The 27,308-nt window shown below is 38.2% G+C and overlaps 1 protein-coding gene across 5 annotated transcripts in view; it reads left to right on the top strand.

The window, feature by feature from the left end:
• GCSAML (germinal center associated signaling and motility like) overlaps window positions 1-26,910 on the top strand; it is a 58,014-nt gene extending 31,104 nt beyond the window's left edge. For 3 of the 5 annotated variants that reach the window (XM_012506475.2, XM_012506476.2, XM_012506474.2), the window contains 3 exons: window positions 13,945-13,994; window positions 16,273-16,301; window positions 24,495-26,910. In XM_012506475.2, coding sequence (XP_012361929.1) covers window positions 13,945-13,994; window positions 16,273-16,301; window positions 24,495-24,734 — 319 coding nt within the window. In that variant the 3' untranslated portion in view covers window positions 24,735-26,910. Of the gene's footprint in view, window positions 1-6,750; window positions 6,811-13,944; window positions 13,995-16,272; window positions 16,302-24,494 lie in introns of all 5 variants that reach the window. The other 2 variants (XM_012506473.2, XM_004088012.2) reach the window with 1 other exon arrangement.
• The last annotated feature ends 398 nt before the right edge of the window (window positions 26,911-27,308 follow it).

Genomic DNA, 27,308 nt, shown 5'->3' with positions numbered 1-27,308 from the left:
ACACCTTTTTTGGTAATGTTTAGCCTTACACTCTTCCAATACTTCATAATATGTAGAATGTATTCAGATGACACGCATTATTGTTCTTACATCTTGCTTAATATTAAATGATGGGCTCTACAGCATCCCACTCCTCTGTCCGCTCTCCCAGTCCCCTTCCAGACAATCTTGCATATGATGTGACTACATTAATAGACCCAAGGCAAAACTCTCATCATATCACTCCTGTGCTCCAGTGAGTACCACGTAGAAATATGACTGGACAAAAAGGATATGACCTAACGCTAATAGACGGAGTGGAAAATCCCAGCAAGTCTCGTTCTGTCTGTTTAGATTCTTCTTGACCTCTCTGTGCAGCATTCCTTACTTACAGATATGGGGCAGAACACTCTCCGGAATGGGGGCTTATGACCTATAGTCAAACAAAATAGGTCAGAGAAGCTGTCTTTATGAGGCAGCAGTTTGTCTTCCCCACAGCTGATGGTTCATGCCGTCTCCTTTCACCAGGTTAAATAGTTCAGCTGTCCCTTGACGTCTTCATTTAGTCTTTCAGTAAATTCATGTTTGTTAAAGAGCTTAAGGGGGGCTAGGCACGGTGGCTCATGTCTGTAATCCCAGCACTTTGGGAGGCCCAGGCGGGTGGATCACGAGGTCAGGAGATCGAGACCATCCTGGCTAACATGGTGAAACCCCGTCTCTACTAAAAATACAAAAAATTAGCCGGGTGTGGTGGCGGGCACCTGTAATCCCACCTACTCGGGAGGCTGAGTGAGGCAGGAGAATGGCATAAACCCGGGAGGCGGAGCTTGCAGTGAGCCGAGAAAGCACCACTGCACTCTAGCCTGGGCGACAGAGCAAGACTCTGTCTCAAAAAAGAAAAAAAATGCTTAAGGGTTCATGGATGGAGAAGGCCCATCAAAATTCAGGATGAGCATGAGTCTGGGAGTAGATGGAGGAAAAATGACACAATTGTGCTAAGAGATAAATTCAATTATTTACCCTAAAGAAAAACTGCTTCCCTTCTTTTAAAGTTAACCAATATTTATGGAAAGCCTAGGTAAGACAATGGTCTTGGTTGCAAGAAAAAATTAAACATGGAAGGAAAATGGATATGGAAGCAAATTTTAAAAATGGATAGGCCCCTTCAAAGAACATCGTACTTAATCACTCTGACTCAGCTTTAAAAAAATAGACATTACGTGGCTCAGATAATTAAAATTGAGAGAGAATTAAAACATGTCAAGGTTGCCTTTGCTATAAAATTATGAATCTAACATGTAATTTATGATGTGAAGTCATCTGTCATTTCCATTACACCACAATGGCTTCTTTTTAAGATACAGCAGGTGCTAATGTGTTCTAGGTAGAAGCACAAACAACGAAATGTAGAAATAAAAGGAAGGAAGGAAAGGAATTCTGATTTGGGATAGCAGGAAGGAAGGACCTGTTTGAGGAATTGCCATTTGGATTGTGCTGTAAATGTTAGGCAGACTTACAAAGCAGGAAAAGATGGTCCAAGCTGAAGGGACAACCTGTGAAAATGTATGAGTTTCAAGTATACGGTATTACTGTCAATAATTGGAGCATATTGTTCAGAGATGACTCCAGTAGCAGAAGAAGTTGAGAATGAAGTTGGGGGTCTGATAATGAAGGGCCTTCAAAGGTGCGTAGAAAGTGGTAAAGCAGTGAACATTTATAAGCTGGAGAAAAATGCAATGTGGCATGTATTTTAGGAAGGAATGTCTATGCTCAGTGAGTATGGAGGAATGACACAGAGAGAAGTAGACAACAACCTCTTAAAATATACCAAAGAAGATGCAGGGACAAAAGGAAAACTTCCCCTTTGCTCCCTGAAGATTCTCTGAAATCAGCTGAGAAAAGGCAGATTAATAGGACAAAAGGCATACAAATTTATTGATCATTGTTTTATGTGACACAGGAACCTCAGAATGAAGACCCAAAGATGCAAAGGAAACTGTCCATTTCTATGCTTAGGTTCAATAAATTTTGGATAGCCATGTAGAAATATGATTGGACAAAAAGGATATGACCTAATGCTAATAGACAGAGTGGAAAATCCCAGCAAGTCTTGTTCTGTTTCGATTCTTCTTGACCTCTCTATACAGCATTCCTTACTTACGGGTATGCGGCAGAACACTCTCTGGAATGGGGGCTTGTGACCTACAGTCAAACAAAGTAGGTCAGATAATGTCTTTATGGCCGGTTCTTACACAGAAAGATAGAGGGAAAGTTAGAGTCATCTTACTAATTTTATGGCTGGCTTTGGGGAAAAGAGGTTCTGGTTTCTATCAATCACCTTGGGGAAGAGGGATTCTAATTTCTATGGCTAGCCCTGGGTAGGAAAGAGTTGCCACAGAGGGGAGGGCAGGAGAAACAGAGAGCTGCTTCTGAGGCTTTTATTTTTGAGTATCATTTTCTGAGACCCAACAAAGAGATGGTAAAGAGCTGAAATTCATCAGGAACAACCAAAATGAAGAGGAAATTCAGTGAAAGTAAATGCATTCCCAAGGAGTCACCTTGGTGTGTGTCAATCATTTGGATCACAGATGTGGTGTGAGAGAAGACTGGAGAATGTCCTCTAGAACACAGATGCAGAGAGGCTCCTGTTGCTCTGACCCTGCTTGTCAGAGGCCTGTTACCTTGGGCAGTACCTAATCTGCAGCCTGATAATTGGCTGCAGATGAGTCTGGGGGAGGTAGCTGCTGCTTTCTAGCCTCTGACTAGCAATAGGGTGAAATAAATGTTGACGTCGCCCATGGGCAGTGTCCATCACATACTCTCTTTAGTCTTTATTTCAAAATTGATTTAGTTCTTTGAAGACTTTATCCTCCCATATAAATTTATACACAAATTCTGAATTTGTGTATTGTATAAAAAGTGCCAGCTTGAATTTGGATTCAGATAACATTGTGAATATAGAGATCTATTTGCAAATTCTTCTATGTTTATGCAGATACACTATATATATTATATATTTAATTTAATATATAATATTAATATATAATAGATTTTATAATATCTATTATATATAATAATATATATCATATATAATATATATTATATTATATTATTTTATATATATATTTTTTGAGATAGAGTCTTGCTCTGTCACCCAGGCTGGAGGGCAGTGGCATGATCTAGGCTCACTGCAACCTCTGCCTCCCGGGTTCAAGCAATTCTTCTGCCTCGGCCTACCGAGTAGCTGGGACTACAGGCACGTACCACCATGCCCGTGTAAGTTTTGTATTTTTAGTAGAGATGGGGTTTCACCATATTGGCCAGGCTGGTCTTGAACTCCTGACCTCGTGATCCACCTGCCTCGGCTTCCCAAAGTGCTGGGATTACAGGTGTGAGCCACCGCACCTGGTTTATGCAGATATACTATTAATACACCAATCAAAACAATTATTTATAACTATATTTATTCAAATCTTCTTTAATGCATTCTAATAGAGCTTTAATTTTTTGTTTTTATTTTATTCTTTGTTAGATAGATTTCTAGATACCATATGCAATGGTAATAAATCTATGAATGACATTTTTTCCTAGCCTGTTATTGTTGGAATGTTATTGAATTTCGCAAGATGACTTTGTATCCACTAGCCTTGTTGAATTTCTCATTTTTTTTCATGGCTTTTTAATCCTACTGGGTTTACATAGTTAATAGATCATCTATGAAGTTAAAGATTTTTGTATTCTTTTTTCGTTTCTTACAAATCTTATAGGTACCTTTATCATGTTTTATAGCATAGTTATGTTTAACAATGTCAGAATTCTTAGGCATCATTGTCTTGTAACTGATCATAATAACTTTTTTCTAAATTGTTTTTATTAAGGTTGCTGTATATTTTTGACATTTTATATTTGGCATTTATGTTTTTGGCATATTGCCTCTATCAAAATAAGGAGATTCTACTTTTTAAAAAAGTATGTAGAGATGAGATTTCACTCTGTGGCTCAGTCTGGAGTGCAGTGGCTATTCACAGATGCAATCAGAGTGCACTACAGCTTTGAACTCCTGGCCTCAAGTGATCTTCTGCCTCCGCCTCCCAAGGAGCTGGGATTACAGGCATGCACCACGGCGCCCAGCTCTTCTGAGGGGTTTTATTGTTAATAAGGACCAAACATTATCAAATGCAGTTTTAAACTATTGAGATAACCTCATGATTCTTCTTTTAGACTTCTAAAGTGGTTAATTACGTTAATAAATATTTTTGCTAATTACCTATCTTTTAATTTCTGGGAGAAATCTCATTTGATTGTGATGTGTGCAATTTTACTATAGTTTTAGATTTAGTTAACTTACATTTTATTGAGGATTATTGCATCTATTTTCATGATTGAGTTGGACCTGTGATTTTTTAAAATTTGATTTATTTAATTTGAAATGAAAGTTTACCAATCTCCTTAAATGGGTTGGCATCATTTCACATTTTTCTACTTTCTGGAACATCTTATATATGAGAGAATATATTTGTCACTTGAAGTTTGGTAAATTGTGTATGCAGCTGTGTAAGCTGGATTTTTTTGTTATTGATGGTATTCATGTGTTAGTTTTTGTATTTCATTTTTTCCAAATATTATTCATTTTAAGCCATCATGTTTATTATACATAATTCTTCATCATGCTTGTTTTATGTCTGTAATACTTATTCTGAACTTTCTGTTTTCATTATATTTTTGTCTCCATTCCCTATTTCTTTAGTTGGTCTTTCCAGACTTTTGCTGTCTTACTGATATTATTCTTTCCTAAGATTTGGTTCCTGTCATATTTATTTTTACCCACAACTTTCTTGTTTCCTTTTTCTTCTCCCAACTTCTTAAGATAAATGCTTACTTTGTCATTATTAGTCATTTATGTTTTCTTATGAATGTATTTTAGCAAGCTATTTTCTTCACACTTAACTTTATCCTTCAAATAGTCTTGTGTAGCTTGCATTATAATTTTATTCTGTGTTTTTAGAAAGTTCCTTTATGATTCCCTCTTTAACATAAGGATTATTTAGAATATTACTTATGCCTAGACATGTATACTTTTGGTTATAGCTTATTGGGTTTTAATTTTACTGCTTGATAGTTGGAGAAATCATGTGCAAATTGTTGATTTTGGGGGATGTTTATTAAGACTTTCTTTGTGGAGTTATGAAGCCATAAGTCAACATCCAACATTTAGAAAGTTTAAAAATAAGAAGAAAAAACACAGAAGGTATAAAAAATTATTCATAATCTTAATTCTTTGGCCAAGGTACACTTAAAGCTTAATAAAATACCTATTTTTAAAAACAATAGAGTATTAGTTGATTTATTAATTTGGTGAACAAATTTTTGTACATCACCTATGGCCTGATATTATCTGAATTCCTCTGGATTAAGAAAAACACTTTTTACTTTATTCACAGTAGAATTTAGTATCCAGCTATGTTCAGTAATATTAATGATGCGGAATTCCAGTTAGGTCCCTACTGATGTTAAATACTTTCCTGTCTTGTTTTCAACTTTAAAATACAAACATCCTTTAGATGTGTAAGTCAATGAATCACTAATAACCCCGAGGACAATTATTTTATGAAATTCTTTCTTTATTGACCAGTTTAGGAAGATGGAATCATGAGAAAACTGGATTCCAGGAAAAGGGGAAAAAAGGAGACACTTAAATTACTTTTTACCTGATTTACAATCTACCCTATTAAATAAACATTACATCCATATTTGACTGTGATTGTGACTATTACACAAAATCTCTACATCAGCAACTGATTCTATAAAAAGCCCCCACCTCTGTAAATTGCTATTCCTTTATATTTAACAAATATATTCTTTGCCTAGTGGCCTTGTGTGTTGATACCTAGCAATGTTTCTTGAACATATACATATGAGCTCTATTCAGGGAAGGCACTTTCTCAGCGTTGGTTCGAAATGCTTTCCCTGAATACTGCTGGTAAGCAGAGGTGAGGCTCTTACATGCAAAGCTACCTAGAAGCAGAAGGATAGACCAGTGCTGCAGATGTGATAATAGAGGAAAAGAGAACCATCAAGGAAACGCAATGTTTGGACAACTGGTGGAGTAGAAAGTTTGATTAACCAAGTCACAAACACAAGCTGCTAACTATTGCGTTAACCATGCAAATCACCTGATTTCCCTCACTTCATCATTTAGTGTTTGCCTGATTATCGTAAAGATGATGATAATTGATGGCAAAACACCAAGAATAATATGAAAAAATCAGCTTTCCTGAATGTATGTAAAGATCCCAATGTCTTACCTGCACATGGATGCCCACATGCAGCAGGGCCCAGAGAAGCTTGCTCTGGTTCAGTGGGCCAAGACTGACAGTCCTCATAGTCCACAAAGGTGTGTACAAGCAGATCATCTTGCCTCAGGTTGTTGCAGAAGTGACACTTCCCTGTTGTTAAGGTCTTTATAGCTTCTTGGGAGCTCTCATGTCTTCTGGAGATTCAGGAAGTTTGCATGTCGGGTCACAGTAAATCTTCAGACTGACAGAATCAAAAGTCAGACTGTGGGCATTCTGTCCCGCCAGAGGCCTGGTCTCTGTGGTTAATTTCTGAAATGCATTCTATCTGTGACTGCTTATTGATTTTCAAGGAAAGGGAAGTTTGTCAAAAAGAAAAGGCAGGTTTTGTTTTAATGGTACAGAAAGTTAGAGAAGAAGGTGAAAAAATGTGGAGGGCAGTAACAATCTCTCTTTTTTCTTATGTGTTTCCATATAGTTGCCTGGGAGAGAATCAAAAGAAGCCCAAGAAAGGAAACCCAGATGACGAAAGAAAACGGTAAGAACAGAGCATATCAGAGTTTTTTTTGTTGTTGTTGTTGTTGTTTCGTTTTTTCTCTGAGATTACTTCCAGAGTCTCTGCCCCACTAGAACTAACACCTCTTAGGGCCACTAGAGTAGAGTTCTTTGGTGATTACCTGCATGACTTGGCAGCAGGTTAGACATTGACTCCGTCTAAATAAGAAAGACAGGGTATTAGCCACGTTTTGTTTCTATTGATTATATAATATGAGTGTAGAAACATAAAGATAGAATAAAGGATGTTTGGTTTTGGTTGGTTATATGCAGTGGCCATATTTCCCACCTTTTCCTCACAAGTAGCCAGAATAATCTTTGGGAAACATGTCTCATTATGCCTTTTCCTTGCCTGAGACCATTCAATGGTTCTTCATTGCATTCAGAATAAAATGCAAACTCTTCACCAGGGCCTACAATTCCATAAGGATTGGATTCTGCATCTCTCTCATCTGGTTCCTCACCCTCTACCTTCATTCACTGTCTTACACGCATTCTCCTTTTATTTGATGTTCTTCAAGCCACCAAACTCGGCCTCACTTTAGGGCATTTCTACAAGCTGGTCTTTTACTGCACAATTTAAAAAAAATTTCCATATTTGCACTTGGACTGATAGATAACGTCTCCTCCTGGAGATGCTGGCCCTCGTGCCCTTCTCTGAAAGATTATGGAGGAACTTTGCTTCTGCACCCCATGGTTTTATGGCACTAGAACCTACTTATATTTGTTGTGGCCTTTATCTGAACTTGTCACTCTATATGTCATTTGAGCTCTTTATGATCCACTTCCTTCATAGACCATACGCACTTTAAAGTAGCATCTGTTTCACTTGCTAGCGTATATCTGTTGCTCAACCCTTACAAGACACTCAACGGAAAAAAGAAAAAAAATGGAGAGGAAAAATGATAGATATCTAGATGTTGATATCTTGCCTCAGCTTAGATGAGCAGAAACACCCTGCCTTGTTGGTTAACTGTAGGCTTTTCGTATTTTTGCACTAAGCTCTTTTTAAATCATTTCATCTCAATGTCTTGGTTTCTGTCTCTGAGATGGCTTCTCCTTCTCTTCCATGGTATGAAGGGGCAGAGGATTGAGGAGATGAGTCAGGTATCTGTTGGTGATATGAAATTATGTTTGCAGGCATCAGCCCCCTCCTAAATGTTTGAACGACACTTTCCTGCACAAAGGAGAGAGTTGGCTTCATGAGTCAGCCCTCAGGGACAGTGGAGTTGGCTATGCCTATCTTGTGACCCTTTCTCACGCTCCCCCCACTACCCCCATTGCCCTTACGGTTCGTAGCTGGAGAGGAGATAGCAATGATTTGGTGATGTTATTGAACCAAGGTTCTTTTATCAGCTGCTGTGAATCAGTTCTGTATAGCATCTTTTAAACTAGACTTTTAATTTAGGCATTCACATTAGGCATTTAATTTAGGCATAAACTAGTCATTTAAACTAGGCTTTTGTTTCATCATGTCTAAAGTGAGATCTGCACTAGATGTCATTCTCTAATATTTTTCTGTTAAAGGAACTGAAGTGTTAACATTTTCAAATACCAGCAAGTCTTTATTACAAGCAGACAATAACTAAATGTAGATAAATTAAATGTCGTTAGGTTTTCTTGTGCAAGGAAATTTTAGGAGCACGACTCATGGAATTTTCACTAGCCACCATGGTGAGGAAGATCTGAACCATTTTACCATTCTAGTCAATTGCAGTCAAATATGTGTTTCACATGGGCTAAGAAGTCAGTTTCCTTTTTGGCTAATTTCACAGGATGATGTCTATTGAATAAAGTTGGATTTTCTACATCTTCCTGAGTCAATTTTGATAATTGGATTCTTACCAGAATATTATTCATTTAAACATACTGGCAGAAAGGACAGTATGAGCTTTTTCAAGTCACTTAACTTTTAAAATGTAGGCTTATATAGGTATAGTACAGTAAAATTCACCCTTCTTATATATACAGTTTGATAAGTTTAGGAAAAACATACACAGTCATGTAATCACCACAATCAAGATACAGAATATTTCCACCACCCCTCCCTTTCCCTTCAACCCCTGGCAACCACTGATCTGATTTCTGTTTTGCATTTTTTCCAGGATGTCATAGTATCATGCTTTTATCTTTATTGCATTCTTATTTTTGCTTTCCTTAGTTTTTTAAATTGTTGCTATTCTAATTGTTTTGAATTCAAAACTTAATAATTTTGTTCTCAACTTTTCTTGTTTAGGAATGGAAGCATATATGAATATAAACTTTCCCTCTAAATAATATTTTACCTGTATCCTATGTGTAATTAAAGGAAATACTATTATTGTCTAATATTTTGCAACTTTTAATTTATTCTTGGACCTGAGTAGTTTTTAAATTTCAAGTATTGTTTTATAGTCTTAAATATAATTTAAATTTTATTTCATTGTTACCAGTATCTGTGTGGTCTGTGTTATTTCTGCTTTATAGATTTTATTAAAGTCTTCTTTGTCCTATATGTTAACTTTGAGACAAGTTACTTACATTCTCTAAATTTTGGGTTCTTCATATGCAAAATAGCCTTAAAATACTACAATTTTAGCTTGTGTTTATGGAAAAAGAAACCACTGCCTATTTCATCGGCACGATGGCTGTCTGGCACCAACACTCAACACATACTAGCTGGTATCTGTGCACATCATTATGTGCCTAGATTTTGAAAATATATTACGTAATCTTTTGTTCAGAGATCATAATTTTGAAATTTGTCTGCTAGAGAAACATTATTGTGTATTTCAGATATTCACTATCATTATTTTTCCTACTTGTTATCAGCTGAGAGAAATTAATCTACTGGTTTATTTGAGTTACCTTTCAGGTTTTCTTTTTCTTTCTTTCACATGGATTCTAAATAGTTTGGTGTGTAGCAGTTCATGACAGTATTAGGTGTTTGTCGGTTTTAATCTTCATCATGCCATCTCCTGTCCAGCTCTTTTTCTGAAATGACGGTCTTGCTAAAGTCTTCATCTTCCGGAGTGTGAGAAGGTCCCTGTGATGGGAGATCAAGGACACCAGGGGACATTGCAGGCAGCTTCCTCTAGGATAGGGAGGATAGAGGGAGGTCCTGTTTCATTAGTATTGCTCAGTCTAGTCCCCATATATCAATCTATATTCATTTACTAAGGCTCTCATAGCGAAGTACCATAGACTGGGTGGCTTAAAGAACCAAAATGTTCTTTCTCACAATTACGGAGACTGGAAGTCTGAGATCAACATGATGGCAGAGGTGGGCTGTTTTGTGAAGTCTGTCTTTGGCTTGTAGATGACTGTCTTTTCCCTGAGTGTTCGTATTGTCTTCCTTCTGTGTTATGACTGTGTTCAAATTTTCTGTTCTTATAAAGACACCAGCCATACTGAAATAGGGCCCAGTTTTATGACCTTGTTTTAATTGAATTACCTCTGTTAAGATCCTATCTCCAAATACAGTCACATTCCGAGGTTCTGGGGATTAGGACTTCAACATGTGGATTTTAAGGGGACACAGTTTAGTTCATGAGAGATGTCAAGAAAATCTAAGAGGATTCCTAGAAATCCAGGAATTCCTGCCACTGTCTGGAAGTTTCCAGTGGCCACAGCATGCAGAATTGTTCCACTGTATTTAAGACAGAGTGGACAACCAGTAGGTGCTGATAATCCACAGCCTGGACTTAGACAGGTTTGGATTCTGTGGTTAGAGCCTCAGAACGACAGATAACCAAGTGGCGGAATTCTTCATTCACCAACTGCTTTGTTACATAATTTCACATTTTACAAAGTCCAAATGTGGTTGTGCAGTAATGTTTGCTTTATTTCTTTCCTAAAGACCTCATAGGTTTTAGATTATCTCAGTACTAAGACATTTGACAATACATTTTCTTTCCTCGGAGAGCAATACAGTTCTTGGATCCTATCTTTCTCCTCACAACTTAGTGAGCGTAATCCCACTCTGCAGCTATGGAGCAGGGCCACCTTAAGCCGCCTTCCTGATGACTTGGTTTTACATACATTTTCCCCATGAAAGTTCGAAAACTCATTATTTGTTCCCTACCCCCACCCCCAATCATGTATTATTTTCTTTTATACATATGTCTTTATTTTAAATTTTTTTCTTGCCTTTCTTGAGCTATGATTGAAAAACAAAAATTGTACATATTGAAGGTATACAATATGATGTTTTGATATGTATATACAGTGAAGTGATTACCACTATAAAGTACACTAACAACTTAATACATTTATTATCTCACACAGTTACCATTATTTTTGTGTGTGTTGAGAATGCTTGAGATCCACTCTCTTAGCGAATTTCAAGCACACGTTGTCACTGACTATAGTCACCATATCTCAGTGTTCCATGCCGTTTGTTTTTTCCCCTGTGAAGTCAGTTTTCAGATCTAAGTATTTATTTTATGACTTTTCTCTCGTTATACTTGTTTCATTTGATTAGTTTTTTTTTTGAGACTGAGTCTCGCTGTTGTCACCGGGGCTGGAGTGCAATGGTGCAATCTCAGCTCACTGCAACCTCCGCCTCCTGGGTTCCAGCAATTCTCCCACCTCAGCCTCCCAAGTAGCTGAGACTACAGGTGCACACCATCATGCCTGGCTATTATACACCTTTTTTGTACAGACGGGGTTTTGCCATGTTGCCCAGTCTGGTGTCAAACTTCTGGGCTCAAGTGATCCACCTGCCTTGGCCTCCCAAAGTGCTGGGATTACAGGCATGAGCCACCATATCTGACCTATTTTTAAAACTGATATAGCATACTTGTACATATTTGGGGGGTACGTGTGATATTTTGATACATGTATACAATGTGTAATGATTAAATCAGAGTACTTGTGATATCCATCTACTCAAACACCAATCTTTTCTTTGTCTTGGGAACATTACAGTACTTTTCTTCCAGCCATTTAAAAATATACAATAAATTATTGTTAACTATAATTTTCCCCACTGTGCTATCAAATACTAGGACTTATTTGTTCTAGCTAACTATATTTTTGTACCCATTAGCTAACTTCTCTTGATTATTTCCTCTCCCATTAATGTTGTTTTAATTTAATATAAAAATGTTATTCTCTACAGTTGTTTTCCTGGTTTAGGCCAGTCCATTTTCCTTCTCCATTGATTATTGTTAATAATTATTCCAATAATTGTGCCTTCTCCATTTATTATTGTTAATAGTTATTAACAGATATTATTTTTCTGCTTCTAAAATATTGTTTCTGCTTTTTTTGTTTTGCTTTTGTTACGCAGTTCATCTTTGTAACTTTGTGCTTAGTACTCTGAATGAAAGTAGATCATTTGTGAGATAAAATTGAGATAAAACGTGTGTTTAAGGAGGGTGCAGAAGAGAAACAAGCTATGGCTGTGACTGAGCCAAACTGAGGGCAGCTCGCCCGGTGCTGTAAAGCCAAAAACACCCACACAGAGGGTTGCAGCAGGACCAGGGAGGCGTCTATTTGCCGGTCACCAAGCAAGGAGAATCGATCCCTCAGGCTTAAGGCCTGTCCTTTTCAATGGCTGACAATCAAGGGTTTTTAAAGGCAGGGGTAAATTTCAGGAAAGCGGAATTTACAGGCAAAATTGTGAATCAATACATGGAGATTATAGTTGGTTTGGCCTAAAAAGTTGAGATACCTTGAAGCTGACGGGGAAGGGTGCCTTATGGGTCATAGGTGGAGTGAAAGATTCTTTGATTTGCAATTGTTTAAGGAAGCAAAGCTTTGTCTAAAAATATGCAGTCAAGAGAAAGGAACGCTAAGGTCTGGCTCCTGGGCATGACTTTCTCAGGCTCCTCAGGAAGAAATTTAGACAAAGCATGGCGGTGGGAGTTCAGTCCTCAGCGCCCCCGTGCCTGAGGTCCATGTGCCAGAGCATGCATGTGGTGGAGATCCAGGTTTCCTCCTGCTTATGAGGCTGCTCATTTACTTCTCAGGGCTGGCTGGGCGCCTGGAATTTCCCTTGAAGAAACTCATGACTTTCCTTTATTTCCTTGCTTGTGAGTGCCCGACAGGCTTCCAAGAGGGGTCTCTGTTTTGTTGCAAAATCCAGGCAGTGATTGTGGCATGTCGTTTTAGAATACTTCCTCACAGAATATTTTTCCCTCAGCCCAGGCACATCTCTCTGCTGTGTAACTGGCTGTCCTTGAGGCGGGCAGCTCATTACAAGTTATATCCTTTTTTCATATTTCCCCTTAAATTCTGGAGTCTGACTGACAGAGAAATAAAAGGTGATATGCTGGTAACCCCATCTCCTCCCTACCGCGTTTGAATCCTCTTTATTGTGTAAATTGTGTCCCTTTAAAAATAATCTCTCTTTCTTTCATCACTGGCCCACACTTTTTTTTTAAAATTTATTTTTATTTTGATTTTTGAGATGGAATCTCGCTCTGTCACCAGGCTGGAGTGCAGTGAAACGATCTTGGCTCACTGCAACCTTCGCCTCCCGGGTTCAAGCAATTCCCCTGCCTCAGCCTCCCGAATAGCTGGGACTACAAGTTCAGGCCACCGAACCCAGCTAATTTTTTTTTTTTTTTTGTATTTCAGTAGAGACGGGATCTCACTGTGTTAGCCAGATGGTCTCGATCTCCTAACCTCGTGATCTGCCTGCCTCGGCCTCCTAAAGTGCTGGGATCACAGGCATGAGCCGTCCCACCTGGCCACCACACTTATTAATGTCTATTACTGTAAGGTTTTAGTTAGAATTTGTAAGACCCTCTCATTTGCCTTTAAGGATTTATACACCCTCATCAAGAATAGCAGAAAAATAAATTTCAAATCTTTCAATTTTCTCTCTTGAATTGTCCTAAATTTCATTATATTATACGTATGTTTTCCGTGCATGTAATAATATATGTAGTCTGATAAGCTAATAATTCCCTTAGCTTCATGCTATATGGAGCTTTGTTTTCCACTTTTCATTGTCTAGATTTTTGTGGTTTTTCAAAAAAGGCTGGAGTAAGCAGCCTTTTAATTGTATTTAATATTTTCATGGAAAATCTAACAATGGCCTTAGGTTAAGGGCAACCAAATGCTTTGAAAGGCATTTTCAGCTTTGGAGAACCTGGAGTATCTCATGTTACGATCTCTTTCCTTGTAGGCAGGAAATGACTACATTTGAAAGAAAACTTCAAGATCAAGATAAGAAAAGTAAGTCATGGCTGTATAATATTTTTCATAGTAGAGAAGTGCAAATTTAAGCATCCGATTAGCAGACACTCTTGAGCCTCTTGTAATAACATATTGGAGAAGAGGCTGCTTGGAGTTCTTACTCTTTCATAAAACTGATCACATCATTCTTGGTATTAAAGTAATATTTGTATATTATTTTTTGAGCGACATTTAAGAAACTTCTGTGGAAAGAAGTTAACCAAAATTCTACTGTTTTTAATTTGTATATTGGGGTTCTAAAATAGGGCCTCTGAATATTAGCAGGTGATAAAAAGTGTATTTTTTTTTTTTTTTGAGACGCAGTCCCACCCTATTGCCCAGGCTGGAGTGCAGTGTCGTGATCTCGGCTCACTGTAAGCCCCTGCCTTCCGGGTTCAAGCGATTCTCCTGCCTCAGCCTTGTGAGTAGCAGGGATTACAGGCAGACACCACCACACCCGGCTAATCTTTGTATTTGTAGTAGAGACAGGGTTTTACCATGTTGGCCAGGCTGGTCCCAAACTCCTGATCTCATGATCCACCTGCCTCGGCCTCCCAAAGTGCTGGGGTGACAGATGTAAGTCACCATGCCCGGCCCCTAAAAAAGTGTATTATTTTGTTCTCAAGAAGTTGAAAGAAGCTGGTGGTGCACTCCTATAGTCCCAACTACTTGGGAGGCTGAAGTAGAAGGAATCCTTGAGGCCAGAAATTAGAGTCCAGCCTGAGCAATGTAGTAAGAGCCTGTCTTTAAAATAAAAAAAAAAAAAGAATTTGCTCTGTTTGCCATAGTATCTAGGTAATCATGTAATTACTCAAAATCGACAGTTATGAATAACAGGGCTCAGCCCCTGTGGACAAGTATATCTAAAGGAAACTCTCTGTTTATTTTTACCCCCAACTTTATTGAGGTATAACTGACCAATAAAAATTGCCTATATTCAAGGTGTGCAATGCGATGATTTGATATATGTATACATTGCGTAATGATTACTACATCAAATTAATATATACATCACTATACATAGCTACCATCTTGTATGAATGTGGGGACATAAGTGCACTTGAGATGTATTCCCTTAGCAAATTTCAAATAAAGAATACTACGTTGCTAACTAACAAGCAATGGGGAAAGGATTTCCTATTCAATCCATGCTGCTGAGTTAACTGGCTAGCCATATGGAGAGGACAGAAACTGGACCCCTTCCTTGTGCCATATACAAAAATTAACTCAAGATGGATTAAAGACCCAAACGTAAAACCCAAAACTACAAAAACCCTGTAAAACAACCTAGGCAATACCATTCAGAACATAGGAATGAGCAAATATTTCATGATGAAGCCATCAAAAGCAATTGAAAGAAAAGCAGAAATGGACAAATGGGATCTAATTAAACTAAAGTATTTCTGCACAGCAAAAATAACTAACAAGAGTGAACAGATGGCTGGGCACAGTGGCTCATGCCTGTAATCCCAGCACTATGGGAGGCCGAAGTGGGCAGATCATGAGGTCAGGAGATTGAGGCCATCCTGGCTAACACAGTGAAACTCCGTCTCTACTAAAAACGCAAAAATTAGCTGGGCGTGGTGGCATGTGCCTGTAGTCCCAGCTACTTGGGAGGCTGAGGCAGGAGAATTGCTTGAACCCAGGAGGCAGAGGTTGCAGTGAGCCGAGATAGCGCCATTGCACTCCCGTCTGGGCGGCAGAGCGAGACTCCGTCTCAAAAAAAAAAATTAGTAGTGGATTTCAGATTCACACATATGTAATTTGCTTCAGCATTCACAGATGGAATCAACATGAATCTGCATATTTGTATGTAACTTGAAATAGTTACTCGTGTTATTTCTGCACCTATCTCTATAGCGAGTGTTCATTTTAAAGAATTGTATGATTTTCCTGTGATATTTACATAAAATTTATATCTTAAATTTGCAGCTATAATCATTCTTTATGCTTATCATATTGCATTGACATAGCACGTTTATGAACAACATTTTGTTAGCAAATTTTGAAATCCATTTTATTCAGCACATTAATGTGCTTTGTTTACACACAGAACATACTGTTGATGCTATCTCAGAACACATGTTCTTTCTCGATTTTGTCACTCAGTCTTGAGAACTTCAATTATAAGATGGGGTAATGTCAGATGTTTAGATAATAGGCCTCTGCAGTTTTATTACTTCTACATTCTGTTTTTTGTTACCTTTTCCTTCAATCTGTGATGGTGCAAAAGTCTCACAATGCTTTCCTTTCTTTCTTTCTTTTTTTAATCCTCTAGGCCAAGAAGTTTCATCCACTTCTAATCAGGTAAGTAGAAAACAAAAAGCAAGACAAAAGAAAAACACAAACTTTTATTATGTTTGTCTGATAAATGCCAAAATACAGATGATTTATTCAAGAGTAGCATCCGTCTTCCTTTATTTGTAATTTCTAAATGTACTTTTAGAAATTGTTCATATTTTAAAAAATTTATATGGCAATTATAATGCAGAAATGAAAGTAAATAAAAAACCAAAAAATCTTTCAACTGATCTAGATGAGTAGCAAGTTCTTATTGTTTTGGCCTGAATTCTGCTGAAGTCTAATTTTATTTATTTATTTATTTATTTTATTTTATTTTATTTTATTTTATTTTATTTTATTTTTTTTTGAGACACAGTCACACTTTGTCATCAGGCTGGAGTTCAGTGGCACAATCTCGGCTCACTGCAACCTCCACCTCCTGGCTTCAAGTGATTCTGGTGCCTCAGCCTCCCAGGTAGCTGGCTTTACAGGTGCGCACCACCACACCTGGCTAATTTTTTATTTTTAGTAGAGACAGGGTTTCGTTATGTTGGCCAGGCTAGTCTCGAACTCCTGGCCTCAAGTGAATCCACTGGCCTCAGCCTCCCAAAGTGCAGGGGTAACAGGCATTAGTCACTGTGTCCAGCCTATTATTTTAATTTTCAAAGCTATTATAACAAAAACAGATGAAATTAAGTAAATTTATACTTATAAACTGACCACCATAAAAGATTAATTATTTTTAGCTTTCCACATTCCCTTTCAATCCTTATATCCAGGAATTAGCATTTGCATTGACAAGTGTGGTGGAACCTATAACATATGGAAAACAGTTTATTCCTTTTGATACTACATCATAAAAATTTTGTTGATTTAATTAGTATATATTAATGTTTTTATTTTTTCTTTCCTTCACTGTCTATGCAATTGAAAATGTGCATAAACTCAATTTTTTCTTAGTATTTTATCTTATAAAAATTATAATGAATAATGACTTATTCATTACTTACTGAGGTCTGATTGTTGCATACATTGCATTTCAGTATGTGTGACCTAAAGTGTAGAAGTGCTTTTCCCTAGATATTTAGATGCATTAATAGCATCCTTCTTTCCTCTTTTATTATTCAAGAAAAATTAAAGCATAATTAGTAGAAGCTTGGAGTGCAGTTTAGCTGCTATAATGAGGTCTCTAAGACACCAGGGCTTGGACGAAGGGCTTTTTTTTTTCTAGAAACATTTCTTACATTATATATATTTTTATTATTTATTTATTTATTTATTTATTTTTACTTTAAGATTTGGGATACATGTGCTGAACGGGCAGGTCTGTTACACAGGAATACGTGTGCCATGGTGCTTTGCTGCACCTATCAGCCCTTCATCTAGGTTTTAAACCCACCATGCATTAGATATTTGTTCTAATGCTCTCCCTCCCCTTGGCCCCCACACTCCAACAGGCCCCAGTGTGTGATGTTCCCCTCCCTGTGCCCATATGTTCTCATTGTTCAACTCCCACTTATGAGTGGGAACATGCAGTGTTTGGTTTTCTGTTCCTGTGTTAGTTTGCTGAGAATGATGGTTTCCAGCTTCATCCATGTCCCTGCAAAGACCATAAACTTATTCTTTTTATGGCTGCATAGTATTCCATGGTGTATTTGTGGCACATTTTCTTTATCCAGTCTAACATTGATGGGCAGTTGAGTTGGTTCCAAGTCTTTGCTATTGTGAATAGGGCTGCAATAAAAATACATGTGCATGTGTCTTTATAGTAGAATGATTTATAATCCTTTGGGTATATACCCAGTAATGGGATTGCTAGGTCAAGTGGTATTTCTAGTTCTAGATCCTTGAGGAATCGCCACACTGTCTTCCGCAATGGTTGAACTAATTTACACTCCCACCAACAGTGTAAAAGCATTCCTATTTCTCCACATCCTCTCCAGCATCTGTTGTTTCCTGATTTTTAATGATCACCATTCTAACTGGCATGAGATGGTATCTAATTGTGGTTTTGATTTGCATTTCTCTAATGACCGGTGATGATTAGCTTTTTTATCATGTTTTTTGGCCGCATAAATGTCTTCTTTTGAGAAGTGTCTGTTCATATCCTTCACCCACTTTTTGATGGGGTTGTTTTTTTCTTGTAAATTTGTTTAAGTTCTTTGTAGATTCTGGATATTAGCTCTGTCAGATGGATAGATTGCAAAATTTTTCTCCCATTCTGTAGATTGCCTGTTCACTCTGATGATAGTTTCTTTTGCCATGCAGAAGCCCTTTAGTTTAATTTGATCCCATTTGTCAATTTTGGCTTCTGTTGCAATTGCTTTTGGTGTTTTAGTAATGAAGTCATTGCCCATGTCTATGTCCTGAATGGTATTGCCCAAATTTTCTTCTAGGGTTTTTATAGTTTTAGGTCCTACGTTTAAATCTTTATCCAACTTGAGTTAATTTTTGTATAAGGTGTAAGGAAGGGGTCCAGTTTCAGTTTTCTGCATATGGCTAGACAGTTTTCCTAACACCATTTATTAAATAGTGAATCATTTCCCCATTGCTTGCTTTTGTCGGGTTTGTCAAAGATCAGATGGTTGTAGCTGTGTGGTGTTATTTCTGAGGCCTCTGTTTTGTTCCATTGGTCTATTTATCTGTTTCGGTAGCAGTACTATGCTGTTTTGGTTACTGTAGCCTTGTAGTATAGTTTGAAGTCAGGTAGTGTGATGCCTCCAGCTTTGTTCTTTTTGCTTAGGATTGTCTTGGCTATATGGGCACTTTTTTGGTTCCATATGAAATTTAAATAAGCTTTTTTTCTAATTATGTGAAGAAAGTCAATGGTAGCTTGATGGGAATAGCATTGAATCTATAAATCACTTTGGGCAGCATGGCCATTTTCACAATACTGATTCTTCCTATCCATGAGCATGGAGTGTTTTTCCATTTGTTTGTGTCCTCTCTTATTTCCTTGAGCAGTGGTTTTTACTTCTCCTTGAAGAGGTCCTTTACGTCCCTTGTAAGTTGTATTCCTAGGTATTTTATTCTCTTTGTAGCAATTGTGAATGAGAGTCCACTCATGATTTGGCTCTCTGTTTGTCTATTATTGGTGTAGAGGAATGCTTGTGAATTTTGCACATTGATTTTTTATCCTAAGACTTTGCCGAAGTTGCTTATCAGGTTAAGGAGTTTTTGGGCTGAGATGATGGGATTTTCTAAATATACAATCATGTCATCTGCAAACAGAGACAATTTGACTTTTTCTCTTCCTATTCGAATATGCTTTATTTCTTTCTCTTGCCTGATTGCCCTAGTCAGAACTCTCAATACTACATTGAATGGGAGTAGAGAGAGAGGGCATACTTTTCTTGTGCTGGTTTTCAAAGGGAATGCTTCCAACTTTTGCCCGTTCAGTATGATGTAGGTTTGCCATAAATAGCTCTTATTATTTTGAGATAGGTTTGATCAGTACCTAGTTTATTGAGTGTTCTTAGCATGAAGAGGTGTTACATTTTATTGAAGTCCTTTTCTGCATCTATTGAGATATTCATGTGGTTTTTGTCATTGGTTCTTTTTATGTAATTGATTACGTTTATTGATTTGTGTATGTTGAACCAGCCTTGCATCCCAGGGATGGAGCCAACTTGATCGTGGTGGATACGCTTTTTAATGTGCTGCTAGATTTGGTTTTCCAGTATTTTATTGAGGATGTTCGCATTAATGTTCATCAGGGATATTGGCCTGAAATTTTCTATTTTTGTTTTGTCTCTGGCAAATTTTTGTATCAGGATGATGCTGGCCTCATAAAATGAGTTAGGAAGGAGTCCCTATTTTTTTATTGTTTGGAATAGTTTGAGAAGGAATGGTACCAGCTCCTCTTTGTACCTCTGGTAGAATTCAGCTGTGAATCCATCTAGTCCCAGGCTTTTTGTGGTTGGTAGGCTAATTAATTACTGCTTCAATTTCAGAACTTGTTATTGGTCCATTCAGGGATTCAACTTCTTCCTGGTTTAGTCTTGGAAGGTGTATGTGTCCAGAAATTTATCCATTTCTTCTAGATTTTCTAGTTTATTTGTGTAGAAGTGTTTGTAGTATTCTCTGATGGTAGTTTGTATTTCTGTGGGATCAGCGGTAATCTCCCCTCTATTATTTTTTAGTGTGTCTATTTGATTCTTCTGTCTTTCTTCATTATTAATCTGGCTAGTGGTATATCTATTTTGTTAATCTTTTCAAACAAACCAGCTCCTGGATTCATCAATTTTTTGAAGGGTTTTTCATGTCTCTAGCTCCTTCAGTTCTGCTGTGATCTTAGTTATTTCTTGTCTTCTGCTAGCTTTTGAATTTGTTTGCTGTTGCTTCTCTAGTTGTTTTAATTGTGATGGTAGGGTGTTGATTTTAGATCTTTCCCACTTTCTCCTGTTTGCATTTAGTGCTATAAATTTCCCTCTAAACACTGCTTTAGCTGTGTCCCAGAGATTCTGGTATGTTGTATCTTTGTTCTCATTGGTTTCAAAGAACATCTTTGTTTCTGCCTTCATTTTATTATTTACCCAGTAGTCATTCAGGAGCAGGTTGTTCAGTTTCCATGTAGTTTTGCACTTTTGAGTGAGTTTCTTAATGCTGAGTTCTAATTTGATTTGCAATGTGGTCTGAGAGACTTTTTGTTATGATTTCCGTTCTTTTGCATTTGCTGAGGAGTGTTTTACTTCCAAATATGTGGTTGATTTTAGAATAAGTGCTATTTCATGCTGAGAAGAATGTATATTTTGTTGATATGGGGTGGAGAGATCTGTAGATGTCTATTAGGTCCACTTGGTCCAGAGCTGAGTTCAAGTCCTGAATATCCTTGTTAATCTTCTGTCTCACTTATCTGTCTAATATTGACAGTGGAGTGTTAAAGTCTCCCACTGTTGTTGTGTTGGAGTCTGAGTCTCTTTGTAGGTCTCTAAAGACTTGCTTTATGAATCTGGGTGCTCCTGTATTCAGTGCATATATATTTAGGATAGTTAGCTCTTCTTGTTGCATTAATCCCTTTACCATTGTGTAATGGCGTTCTTTGTCTCTTTTGATCTTTGTTGGTTTAAAGTCTGTTTTATCAGATTGCAAGCCCTGCTTTTTTTTGCTTTCTATTTGCTTTGTAAATCTTCCTCCATCCCTTTATTTTGAGCGTATGAGTGTCTCTGCATGTGAGATGGGTCTCCTGAATACAGCACACTGATGGATCTTGACTCTTTATCCAATTTGCCAGTTGGTGTCTTTTAATTGGGGCATTTAGCCCATTTACATTTAAGTTTAATACTGTTATGTGTGAATTTGATCCTGTCATTATGATGTTAGCTGGTTATTTTGCTCATTAGTTGAGCAGTTTATTCATAGTGTCAATGGACTTTACATTTTGGTTTGTTTTTGCAGTGGGTGGTACTGGTTTTTCCTTTGTATATTTAGTGCTTCCTTCAGGAGTTCTTGTAAGGCAGGCCTCGTGATGACAAAATCCCTCAGTATTTCCTTCTCCATAAAGGATTTTATTTATCCTTCAGTTATGAAGCTTAGTTTAGCTAGATATGAAATTCTGGGTTGAAAATTATTGTCTTTAAGAATGTTGAATATTGGCCCCCACTCTCTTCTGGCTTGTAGGGTTTCTGCAGAGAGATCTGCCATTAGTCTGATGAGATTCCCTTTGTGGGTAATCCAACCTTTCTTTCTGGTTGTCCTTAACATTTTTTCCTTCGTTTCAACCTTGGTGAATCTGATGATTGTGTGTCTTGGGGTTGCTCTTCTCAGGAGTATCTTTGTGATGTTCTCTGTACTTCCTGGATTACAATGTTGGCCTGTCTTGCTAGGTTGGGGAAATTCTCCTGGATAATATCCTGAAGTGTGTTTTCCAGCTTGGTTCCATTCTCCCCATCACTTTCAGGTACACCAATCAAATGTAGGTTTGATCTTTGTTCACATAGTCCCATATTTCTTGGAGGCTTTGTTTGTTCCTTTTCATTCTTTTTTCTCTAAGCTTGTCTTCATGCTTTATTTCATTAAGTTGATCTTCTATGTCTGATATCCTTTCTTCTGCCTGATCAATTTGGCTATTGATACTTGTGTATGCTCCACGAAGTTCTCATGCTGTGTTTTTCAGCTCCATCAGGTCATTTATGTTTTTCTCTAATCTGGTTATTCTAGTTAGCAATTCCTGTAACCTTTTTCAAGGTTCTTAGCTTCCTTGCATTGGGTTAGAACATGCTCCTTTAGATTGGAAGAGTTTATTACCCATCTTCTGAAGCCTACCTCTGTCAATTTGACATACTCATTTTCAGTCCAGTTTTGTTCCCTTGCTGGCGAGTAGTTGTGATCCTTTGGAGGAGAAGAGCCATTCTGGTATTTGGAATTTTCAGCTTTTTTGAGCTGCTTTTTCTTCATCTTTGTGGATTTATCTACCTTTAGTTTTTGCTCTTGGTGACCTTTGTATGGAGTTTTTGCGTGGTTGTCCTTTTTGTTGATGTGGACGCTATTGCTTTCTGTTTGTTAGTTTTCCTTCTAACAATCAGGCCCATATTCTGCAGGTCTGCTGGAGTTTGCTGGGGGTCCACTCCAGATTCTGTTTGCATGTGTATCACCAGTGGAGATTGCAGAACAGCAAAGATTGCTGCCTACTCCTTCCTCTGGAAGCTTTGTCCTGTGGGGCACCTGCCAGATGCCAGCTGGAGCTCTCCTGTATGAGGTGTCTGTCGATCCTTGTTGGGAAGTGTTTCCTTGTCAGGAGGCATGAGGGTCAGGGACCCACTTGAGGAGGCAGTCTGTCCCTTAGCAGTGCTTGAGCACTGTGCTGGGAGATCTGCTGCTCTCTTCAGAGCCAACAGGCAGGCAGGAATATTTAAGTCTGTTGAAGCTGCGCCCACAGCCTTCCCTTCTGTAAGCCCCTGACTGGGGCTGCTGCCTTTCTTTCAGAGATGCCCTGCACAGAGAGGAGAAATATAGAGAGGCAGTCTGGCCACAGTGGCTTTGTGGTGTTGGAGTGGGCTCTGTCCAGCCCGAATTCCCCTGTGGCTTTGTTTACACTGTGAGGGGAAAACTGCCTACTCAAGCCTCAGTAATGGCAGACGCCCCTTCCCCCACCAAGCTGGAATGTCCTGGGTTGACTTCGGACTGCTATGCTGGCAGCAAGAATTTCAAGCCAGAGGATCTTAGCTTGCTGGGCTCCATGGTGGTGGGACCCACTGAGCAAGATCACTTGGTTCCCTGGCTTCAGCCCCTTTTCCAGGGGAGTAAACAGTTCTTTCTCATTGGTGTTCCAGGCACCACCTGGGGTATGAAAAAAACTCCTGCAGCTAGCTCAGTGTCTGCTCAAATGGCCACTCAGTTTTGTGCTTGAAACCCAGTTTTATGCTTGAAACAAACTCTGGGCCCTTGTGGTGTAGGCACCCAAAGGAATCTCCTGGTCTGCGGGTTGCAAAGACCGTGGGAAAAGTGTAATATCTGGGCTGGATAGCACTGTCCCTCAAGGTATGGTCCCTCATGGCTTCCCTTGGCTAGGGGAGGGAGTTCCCAGATCCCTTGTGCTTCCTGTGTGAGGTGACGCCCCGCCCTGCTTCTGCTCACCCTCTGTGGGCTACACTCACTGTCTAACAAGTCCCAATGAGATGAACTGGGTACCTCGGTTGGAAATGCAGAAATCACCCACCTTCTGTATTGGTCTTGCTGGGAGCTGCAGACTGGAGCTGTTCCTATTCAGCTTTGTTGTTTTTGCTTAGGATTGTCTTGGCTAAACAGGCTCTTTTTTGGTTCCATATGGAATTTAAAGTAGTTTTTTCTAGTTCTGTGAAGAAAGTCAATGGGAGCTTGATGGAAATAGCACTGAATCTATAAATTACTTTGAGCAGTATTTCCATTTTTATGATATTGATTCTTCCTATCCTTGAACATGGAATATTTTTCCATTTGTTTGTTTCCTCTGTTATTTCCTTGAGCAGTGGTTTTTAGTTCTCCTTGAAGAGGTCGTTCTCTTCCCTTGTAAGTTGCCTTCCTAAGTATTTTATTCTCTTTGTAGCAATTGTAAATGGGAGTTCACTCATGATTCAGCTCTCTGCTTGTCTATTATTGGTGTACAGGAATGCTTGGGTTTTGGATACCTCAGGTGTAAGAGCACCATCAGGTGTATAAAGAAGAAGGGAAGGTAGTACACTGAGTTCAATTTATGAATGACCCTGGGCCCTTGATTTCTTTTCTCTTTGTACTTGGCAGGAAAACAAGAATGGCAGTGGTTCTGAAGAAGTGTGCTACACTGTCATTAATCACATCCCCCATCGGAGATCCTCCCTGAGCTCCAATGATGATGGCTATGAGAACATTGACTCCCTCACAAGGAAAGTGAGACAGTTTAGAGAAAGGTCAGAGACAGAATATGCCCTTCTTAGGACTTCTGTTAGTAGGCCTTGTTCCTGCACCCATGAGCATGATTATGAAGTTGTGCTTCCACACTAAAACCCTCAAGCTGCTTTATCACCTTCCAGCAATGAAGACAATGCAGAATAGCAGAATCTGGAGAAGTTCTTCACCCCAGGCAGTGCATGAAACTTTCCTTTCTGGCTAAAGTCTAGAAATATTATCTTATTATATATCCTTAGGCAACTCTGAAATGTGGCATCTCTGTGGTTTAGGTGAAATCATAGAAATTGACACAATGACCTAAAATATTCTCTGTGTTTTTGCTTGTAAAGTTTGAGGACATGGAGGTGATAAAAAAAACTTTCTTAGGACAGTAATGTAAAATGAAAATAAATTCCTAATCCCCCTGACTAACTGAATGGACCCCTTCTGGGCCAAGGAGACCTCAGATGAACCTGAAAGACTGAATTCTGGCCATGATAGGAAGGGAGATGAGACACACCTTGTTATACCCTTTCCCTTTTGGAGTTTAGGCACAAGTGACCAGGATGAGTCATAAGACTGATGAAATAGACTGATTGTGGCAGTAAGAGTCCCAATTCCAACCTGACTCTGGTGTAGATCACACACTGTCTGAGGGATTCCATTTATGAGACTTTGTCTACATAACAAAGACCTTGGTTTCCACAACCCCTTTAGTTTAGCTAAAGCATTCTTTTCTACTGACTTCTTAAGTCTTTAGACAAAGCTTAACTCTTTCAACCAATTGCCAATCAGACAATCTTTGAATCTACCTATGACCTGTAAGCTCTCTCCTGCTTCAAGATCTTGCCTCTTTAAGCTGAACAAATGTGCACTTTCCAGGTATTGATTTATGTCTTTGCTTGTAACTCCTGTCTCCCTAAAATGTATAAAACTAAACGGTGACCTGACCACCTCAGGCACACTTTCTCAGGACCTTCTGAGAGTGTACTCCAGGCCATGGTAACTAATATTGGCTCAGAATCAACCTCTTTAAATATTTTACAGAATTTGGCTTTTGGTCATCAATAAGTCCCCACAAATATATGTCCAAGAATCTTCAATTCCAACCCTGCTCACCAAATTTCAAATGCCAACATCTCCCTATCCAATTACCTATTTCATCTTTGGGGTGTAATCTACTCAATAAACAGTATAAGACCAGTGACCAGACCCTTTGCTAACCTGATATTTACTTCAATTTTTCTTTTTCTATATGCTGGAGATTTTTGCTTATAAACTTGCAGTAATAGTTCAAAAATTAATAGTTTTTGACATTGGCTTTTCTGAGAAGAGAAATTGAAAGTGTCACAAAATTTAACAAAAGATGAAATGAATCATATATAATTGTCCATTTTTTCAATTTTCTAGCAAATAGAGAATCGAAGGATTATGTTCAAAGATTAGTAAAAATTGAAAATAAACTTGTGCTTATACTTTGTTGCCAACACACTAGTTAATTTAACCTGTGACTAGTTATCTCTACTGAAGGTGGATGTATAGTTTCTGGTTTTAAAATTGAAGCCAACTGGAAAATAATCCATCTAATTATGCTTTCTTTCCCAAGAAATTTTTAAATGATATGCCAGCTTCCTAATTTGGAGACAAAAGCCTTAATTGACAATGCATTCATTATATATTTTTTGGTATAGTTACAGTATACAAGTTGAGTATCCCGTAGATGAGATGCTTGAGACCAGAAGTGTTTTGGATTTCAGATTTATTTTTGGATTTTGGAATATTTCCATACACATAATGAGAGAGTTGGAAAATGGGATTCAAGTCTAATCGTAAAATTCACTTATGTTTGATATACACCTTATCTGAATAGCCTGAAGGTAATTTTATACAATATTTTAAATAATTTTATGCCTGAAACAGAGTTTGTGTACATTGGACCATCAGAAAGCAGAAGTGTCACTATTTCAAGTCAGTGCTCAGAAAGTTTCAGATGTTAAGCTGGTGATGCAGTTCATGCCGGTGATCTGAGTACTTTGGGAAGCCAAGACAGGTGGATCTCTTGAGCCCAGGAGTTTGAGACCAGCCTGCACAACACAGTGAGACCTCGTTTCTACAAATAATTAAAAAATTAGCCAGGCGTGTTGGCGCACACCTGTAGTCCCATGTACTCAGGAGGCTGAGGTAGTAGGATTGTTTGAGACTGGGAGGTTGAGGCTGAACTGAGCCAGGATCTTGCCACCACATTCCAGCTTGGGCAACAGAGTGAGACCCTGTCTCAAAAAAAAAAAAAGTTTCAGATTTTGGAGTATTTCAGATCTTCAGATTAGGGATTTTCAATCTGTACTTACCTTTTAGTCATTGACAAACATTAAACAGCAGGTGGACTCCAGCTAACTCATTTGTTGTATACACATTTTGCCTCTCTATTCAACGAATTCTTGTGCCCTCTTGTGGTGATTTTAATGTGCAGAAGGGAAACGATAGAAACCTTGCAATTCTAGAAAAGTCGTTCTGTCAAAAATATGTCAGTCTTGTCGAAATTAGCCAATTTTAGCAAAATGACAAAGTTTTTTACTTTTCGTCTGCCTTTGTAGCTATTTTTATGATATAAATACCATATTTGTAATAAGATTAATTTTAATTTGAATAACAATCTGGAATTATCAGAGAAGGGGCAGGCAATAGGTT

Source organism: Nomascus leucogenys, chromosome 5, assembly GCF_006542625.1.
Source record: "Nomascus leucogenys isolate Asia chromosome 5, Asia_NLE_v1, whole genome shotgun sequence".
Taxonomy (NCBI): Eukaryota; Metazoa; Chordata; class Mammalia; order Primates; family Hylobatidae; genus Nomascus; species Nomascus leucogenys.
This window is presented reverse-complemented; position numbering and strand designations above follow the sequence as displayed.